The 7,544-nt window shown below is 38.6% G+C and overlaps 1 protein-coding gene across 2 annotated transcripts in view; it reads right to left on the bottom strand.

The window, feature by feature from the left end:
• Nucleotides 1-5,766: 5,766 nt before the first annotated feature.
• LOC119084190 (ornithine decarboxylase 1-like) overlaps nt 5,767-7,544 on the bottom strand; it is a 10,872-nt gene continuing 9,094 nt past the window's right edge. Inside the window, exons 8-9 of one of the 2 annotated variants that reach the window (XM_037194064.1) lie at nt 7,314-7,537; nt 5,767-7,260 (exon numbers count right to left, since the gene is read on the bottom strand). In XM_037194064.1, coding sequence (XP_037049959.1) covers nt 7,355-7,537 — 183 coding nt within the window. In that variant the 3' untranslated portion in view covers nt 5,767-7,260; nt 7,314-7,354. The remainder of the gene's footprint in view (nt 7,261-7,313; nt 7,538-7,544) is intronic. The other variant, XM_037194065.1, reaches the window with a different exon arrangement.

Raw genomic sequence — 7,544 nt, 5'->3', positions numbered from 1 at the left:
TCGACGATATCTACCGAAATACGCACGCAATAGCTGCTTGTGATATATCAAATGAAAGGTATTGACGAGTTGAACAAAGTTGCTGAACATTGTTTTTGGGTAAGATGCAACGCGGGCTTGTTGGGAGGGCTCAAAGGTCGTTACTCGGCCCTAAGTGTTTTTTGCACATAAATCGAGTAAATCTCATCCGATTTTGCTAGATTTAGTTTTTTATGGAAGGTAATTGAATACCGAAAAGAACGTGTCGAAAAAAGTTTCAAATCTGGGCCCTTGGACTAAGGCCGCTACTCGGCCCTAAGTGTTTTTTCCACATAAATCGAGTAAATCTCATCCGATTTTGCTAGTTTTTGTTTCATTTGAGAGATAATTGAATGCCGAATAGAATGATGGCAAAAAATTTTGGGTTTCTAAAATAATATTGTAAATTGTTGGTATTATTTGAGAGGTACTTCGTACGGGCTTTCGTAATTGCGCTATGCGCAATTTTACAAATGAACACTTGACTTGCATTTTGGTAACAGACGCATTAGAGGGTTGTAGACGTATTAGGGTTCCGGGCGTATTACGGCTACGGACGTATTATGGTTACGGACGAAATAGGATTACGGGTCGTACGGGGCTAAGTCGCAGCAAACGGTCCGACTGTTCTGATGCCTTGTTTATTTATAATGTAATCTGAAAAGATCCAAGTTTTTACAGGTTGGGATGAAGGCTTAGCCTGACCACCTTTTCTTGGTATATGCAAATTTCTTAAATAAATGATTCATGCTGAAAATTATGAATTTTTTCAACTTACAGTGGATAAAGTTGTATTGAAAGCAACTGTCATACATCAGTCTAAATGGAGACTATTTTGAAAGAATGTTGAAAAAGTAAACATATCAAAAATGAAGATTAAAAATGGGCAAGATCAGTTATTCCCTTTAAACAATGACACTAAAAAATTGTATTAATCATTCAGCTGATCAAAATTGTCATTTACTTACACACTCAAAAATACAGTGTGGATACATAATAATAATTTCATTTATTTGTCATAAAGACCCTGAGCTCATCTTCACACAACGTTTTCTTGAAAATCAAGATCCATTTAATACTGAAGAATCATGCTATAAGTTGTAGCCGATCCTACAGGTGGAGACTATTCGGACGCGAGGCAAATTCGTGGAATATGATTTCGCGCGTGAAAACATAATCAGTCAGACTTTTTATGAAAAATTAATTGTTAGACTTTCTGTACGGTAAATAAATATTCAGCTCGGACAATTGTTTTTAAATGTTGTAACACTTCCGCGATCTTAGAAATAAATATTTTTGATGCGAATATTTGTAACAACAACTCGAACGTCCGTGATACTAAGTCCGTGCGAATATTTGTGGCAACACAAAATATTTGTGAGAAAGAGTGGATGCTTCTGACTGATGAACTGCGGCCAAGAGAACAGATCGAAAGAATATGGCCTGGCATGCTGCTATTTCGTGAAGAAGAAAAATTAGGAGAAGAGTTAGGGAATGACTTCACGGTCATGGATGATTTGAGATCTGCGACGGAACCGTTTTTGTGGACAATATTTGATTGAAACATCAGACATTTTTCTTTATCAAACAATGAAGAGTTCTTTTATTTTCGGTAAATTAGGCCCTGCCAGCTGACTTGCCACCGCTGCCGATTTTTATTTGGCTCTGCCATCTGTTGACTACTTCAATGTTTATTTCGTCCCTGAAGTCGACAGTCAAATAGATTCATTTCAGTGTTTTTGTGTTTGGTTTGGGTTTCCAGGTTATGTGGAGAGGTAAAAACAAAAAATTGGGTAATTACACAGCACTGCTCCTAGCATGATCACTAAATTCACTAGAGTCGGAGGCTTTAGTCATCAGCCTCCGAATATTTTCTATGTACATGCTAGAAGCAGTGCTATGGTCATTAGCATCGAACTTCGAACTAATGCGATTGGCCGAGCTTCTGATTACCTTTCCACATAATTCTACCTTGTGTTTGGCTATCAAGCCACTTACAAATGAGGAGCTCATTTCCAAAAGGTACCAAATCCAGTTTATTATTCTCTACAACAGTGAGTCATTTCAAAATTAAATAAAACTTTGGGATTTGGTTACTGTTACATCTTTGAGGTACTATAGAAGATTTTCTACCACAAAATAATTTTTGCAGCTGAAATTAGCGGCCATTATCGATGAAATAAGTTATTTCGAATATGGAATTGATTGTGCATAGTAACTTTTCATTTTGTTGCAGTCAATTTCCAAAACTTTGAAGATAATGTAACGATTGTATGACAATTCGGCAAATTTTTGCATTTACTTGGGAAGGGTTACTTACCAACAAAGTTTTAAGAAATTCTGCAGAGCTTCTCAAGGCACTGCTATTAAGGTAATTCGTATATTAGGTAGCAGTAAAGATGTGCGGGCCGCCCGAATTTTCGGGCAACCCGACTTTTAAACCCGACTCGAACTGGTTCTGGTCTGGCGGGTCTATAATTCAGACGGGTCGGATCAGGTCGGGTTTCACGTAAACGCTTCTGGCCGACCCGAAAGAAATAAGTTACTATTAAAACAAGGCATCAGAACAGTCGGAGCGCTTGCTGCGACTTAGCCCCGTACAACCCGTAATCCTATTTCGTCCGCAATCATAATACGTCCGTAGCCCTAATAAGCCCGGAACCCTAATACGTCTACAACCCTCTAATGCTTCTGTTACCAAAATGCAAGTCAAGTTGGGCATTGTCATATTTACTGAAACTGTTCATTTTTAAAATTGCGCATAGCGCAATTACGAAAGCCCGTACGAAGTACCTTTCAAATAAAACCAACAATTTACGATATTTTTTTAGAAACCCAAAATTTTTTGCCAACTTTCCATTGGGTATTCAATTACCTCTCAAATGAAACAAAAACTATCAAAATCGGTTGAGATTTACTCGATTTATGTGCAAAAAGCACTTAGGGCCGAGTAGCGGCCTTAGTCCAAGGGCCCAAATTTGAAACTTTTTTCGCCACGTTCTTTTCGGAATTCAACTACCTTCCATAAAAAACTAAATCTAGCAAAATCGGATGAGATTTACTCGATTTATGTGCAAAAAACACTTAGGGCCGAGTAGCGGCCTTAGTCCAAGGGCCCAAATTTGAAACTTTTTTCGCCACGTTCTTTTCGGTATTCAATTACCTTCCATAAAAAACTAAATCTAGCAAAATCGGATGAGATTTACTCGATTTATGTGCAAAAAACACTTAGGGCCGAGTAGCGGCCTTAGTCCAAGGGCCCAAATTTGAAACTTTTTTCGCCATCATTCTATTCGGCATTCAATTATCTCTTAAATGAAACAAAAACTAGCAAAATCGGATGAGATTTACTCGATTTATGTGCAAAAAACACTAAGGGCCGAGTAGCGGCCTTAGTCCAAGGGCCCAAATTTGAAACTTTTTTCGCCATCATTCTATTCGGCATTCAATTATCTCTCAAATGAAGCAAAAACTAGCAAAATCGGATGAGATTTACTCGATTTATGTGGAAAAAACACTTAGGGCCGAGTAGCGGCCTTAGTCCAAGCGCCCAGATTTGAAACTTTTTTCGACACGTTCTTTTCGGTATTTACTCGATTTAAGTGCAAAAAACACTTAGGGCCGAGTAACGACCCTTGAGCCCTCCCAACAAGCCCACGTTGCATCCTACCCAAAAACAATGTTCAGCAACTTTGTTCTACTCGTCAATACCTTTCATTTAATATATCACAAGCAGCTATTGCGTGCGTATTTTGGTAGATATCGTCGAAAGACTGAAAAACACCTATAGGGCCCTAGCTCTGGAGGGGCCGACCCTACCATGCCCATTTTCGAACTTGACCTTACTTTTGTCGATACCAATCGGGGAAAAAAAGAATTTTGAAAAAAGGTTGTGATTTACTCAAGCTAGAGGGGTCACGGACGGACGGACGGACGGACGGACATTTTTTTTATTGCGGATTCGTCATCTATGAACATAACCAAATGCTTTGCCCTTACTGTCTGCTTCCAATTCGACGTGTTACAAACGGCATATTAATCTTATAAGCCCCCAGTACTTCGTACGGGGCTAAAAAATTAAGAGAAACTCGCGAAACCATTTTCCAGTAGATTGGATGTAATATCGCGTTTGTCAGTTCAATGTTTTTCTGCATCACGTACTCACAATGTAATAATTATTTTGTGTTGTAACGAAAAATCTGTAGACGCTACTAATTCCATGTAATTTCTAATTCATTTATGAGATTTTGAATTTGTTTCTGGTTTCGGGCGGGTTTCTGGTCGTTTCGGGTCGAAAAATTGCGGGGTTTGAAAGTCTGCATTCGGGCGGGCACGGGTCTGGCGGGTTTTCGAAAAAGGCAGACCCGCACATCTCTAGGTAGCAGTTGTAATGTCGTGTTTAGTTGGTCAAAACGCGAGGAATAACAGAAATTTAAAATTTAATTCATTAATTTAAAAACAAATAATTTAGATAAAAGTCCAATCCGCTAAAAATATTTACAATTTGCAAGCACCAATAATTTTTAAAATTAATTTAAAGCAAATTCACTTCGACGAGCGAAGATAAAGGAACAAACGGATCAATTTGAATCACTGTCACTGCTGGCATCCGACATAGAATTGTCATTTATGCCACTCATTGTGCCACTGCTTGGTAGTTCTAAAATCTCGTTGAAGAATGGAAGTGCTGTATGGTCGTGACCCATCACCTTCAACAAATTTGCGACATCCTTTTTCTTCTTATCACTTACATGATTTTTCCGTGGTTTTTCAGCTAGCGAAAGAAGTAAGTTTCGATAAGTCATTCCTTTCTTCATTATGGAATGTTTGCACAGTGGTTCCATATAACTTTCTCGAACACCTATTAGGCCGGTTTCCGGATAAATCGATATCTTCTTCGCTCTGCTGATCTTGAAGGTCTTTTTCGCTGCGGTGGCCTTGTCGGACAAATTTTGAAAGTTCAGCCAATTGAAGTCTTTGCCGAGTACATGCACAGTACCAACTCGACTAAATACTTCGTCATATTCCTCCGGCAACAACACAGTGCTCATATCTCGCAATTGCGTTTCGACTAGTCCAAAAGCCCTATCTGCAGGCATGTATGAATGGCCACGCACAGGAAAGTACCATTCTACTTTCAAATCGAATTGCGACGCAATCACACCAAACAGGTTCAGCATGCAGTAGTTTCGGTTTTGTCCAACACAGCTATCGCTGAACATGCGAATTGTTTTAACATTGTCCGCCACGCACATGGGTCTTATACACTTGACAAAGAAATCCCATAGACACGAGCTGATTTCGTCACAGCCTCTTCCACCGTCACTTTCCAACCAACGAAAAAAATGTACTGTGTCATGATTCAATTCTTTAGTCGGTGTGTGGATTACTATTCCAAGTATGTAGTACCACACCTGACGGGAATAATAAGCCTGGTTGATTTGGGTTTTCGGCACAGTCTGGTTCTGCATGAGGTCGAAGTTGAGGTTGATTGTTTCGGGTGGATTTTCATTCAGACATTTGAAGAATTTGTTCGCCTTGAATACATGAACCATTCGCTCAGCAATCAAACGTTTCTTAACGTTTATGTCAGTAGCTGCCTTGAACTTTGTGGATAGTGCCATGCAGTCGTTACAAGTCTCCTTTTTGACGCTATCAAAGCCCAGATTGAACGTGCCCGTAAAAACCTTAATAAGAAAAAAATACTTTTCAGATGGATATGTGCACGAGAGTATAAATTCTAACCTGATGGTAGTAATAATAGTCACACTGATCTTCAGTTTCCTCCGACTGTTCCTCCTCGCAAAACATTTTCCACATTCTGCGCACATTCAATTCGCTTGGCAGATATTTTCGCAGAGGGGCCTTTTTGCGTCCGTAATGAATGCTACGGCACTTAAACTTTTTGATGTGGGCAATAACTTTAGCTCGGCGTAATACCACCGCTGCTCGCTGTCTAGCACCTCCTCGTCTCTCGGGAGTGGAAAATCGTAGATTTAATTTGTCATTCGCAGCATTTTCGACCTGCCGTCGACCAACGTTCAAAATGCTTAAGAAAGTTTTTCGACAAACTTTCACGGGGCCTTTTGTTGTTTGAATATGAAAGGTGCTGCTGATGTTTTTCGTTGAACGATCCGATTTCCCCTGGCCAGGTCTTCGTCTGTCTGGCGTTTTCACATCAATGGCTGTTATGAGCACACGCGATCGTTGGTTGTTTTTCTGCTTTTGCTGAATATATTTTCAGCTTGTCGACATTTTTCTTCCAGTTAGCCTTATTAACTTTCTTCTTCCTTGGTTTGTTCGTTTCTTCGGGATGTTCAGGGAATTCGTCAGATATGTTCGCGTTCATTTTTATTACGGCCAAAGGATTAAAACGACCAAAATAATTTAGTTCCAAAACTGACACGTCGGTTATCGGTTTATATAATTTTGAATTTGACCTGTCGCCATTTATCTATTGTTTAGATAAATGTGTATTGCATCACACTAATGTGGGATCGTGAAATATTATTATCCTATACAAACCAACACACAGAAAGTCATTGTGTATACTTCTTCAGTGGCTCCTACGATTATTATTTTGCTTCGTCTGTTTGATTTTCACCACTTCGTAATGATGAGTTGATTCAATTCATGATTCTTATTGTTGTAAAAATGTAACTCTGAATGTACACCTAAGTACTTCAAAAGTCATTCTAAATGATCTATATTGTTGTGGAAACCCTTTGACGAGTATCAAAAAATAAATGACTGTTAAGTCGATTGAACGACGCTTTTATTTTCGCGTTAATGACAAAAATAGTAAATTTTGTTAAAAATAAGAGAAGGTATAGATTTTGATTTTGGTTTCTTCAACTACTTTTTAGGACCAACCAACTTACTTATGATGAAAGAAAGGTTGAGTTATTAAAACTTTACTGGTAGCCACCTCACAAGAATAAAAAATTGTGTCGAAGTCAAGGCTGTAAATTCATCACGCCATACAAATTCGATTTTCTTGAATTTATTTGTGTGGAAAAGTTTACAGCCTTGGTCGAAGTAACCCATACGTGCAAATCTTAGATTAAGGTCTGTCGTTACCGTTGACAGCTCTGTTAACTTAATTATCTTCAAAGTTCTGTTAATTTACCACAATAAGTGAAAAAGTTTTGCGTCAAAATCAATTAAATATTCGGAACCACCTATTTCGCTGATGGAGGTCGCTTGTTTCAGAAAGAAAGCAAGTATTTTCTGGAAGAAAAGCTTAAACAGAACCTCATGATGCAACAGTAACCGAATTCCAAAGTTTTATTTACCTCAATTAACTTTTTATTTGGCTCAGAGCTTTCCGGAGCAATCAAATGGATTTGGTACCTTTTGGAAATAAGCTCCTCAAATGCTTGCGTTCGATAAAATATTCAACATTTGGCAACGCAAAACCATTAAAGTTGGTTGCCATTGGCAATGTGTAAGCGCCCATATTCTCAAATATGATAAAATCATCGATATCAAGACGTGGCATTGAAATGTTTTCACACACCTAAAAT

The sequence above is a fragment of the Bradysia coprophila genome, unplaced genomic scaffold (assembly GCF_014529535.1).
Source record: "Bradysia coprophila strain Holo2 unplaced genomic scaffold, BU_Bcop_v1 contig_732, whole genome shotgun sequence".
In the NCBI taxonomy this organism is placed as follows: domain Eukaryota; kingdom Metazoa; phylum Arthropoda; class Insecta; order Diptera; family Sciaridae; genus Bradysia; species Bradysia coprophila.
Note: the sequence above shows the minus strand (reverse complement) of the source record. Positions and strands in the feature narration are given on the sequence as shown.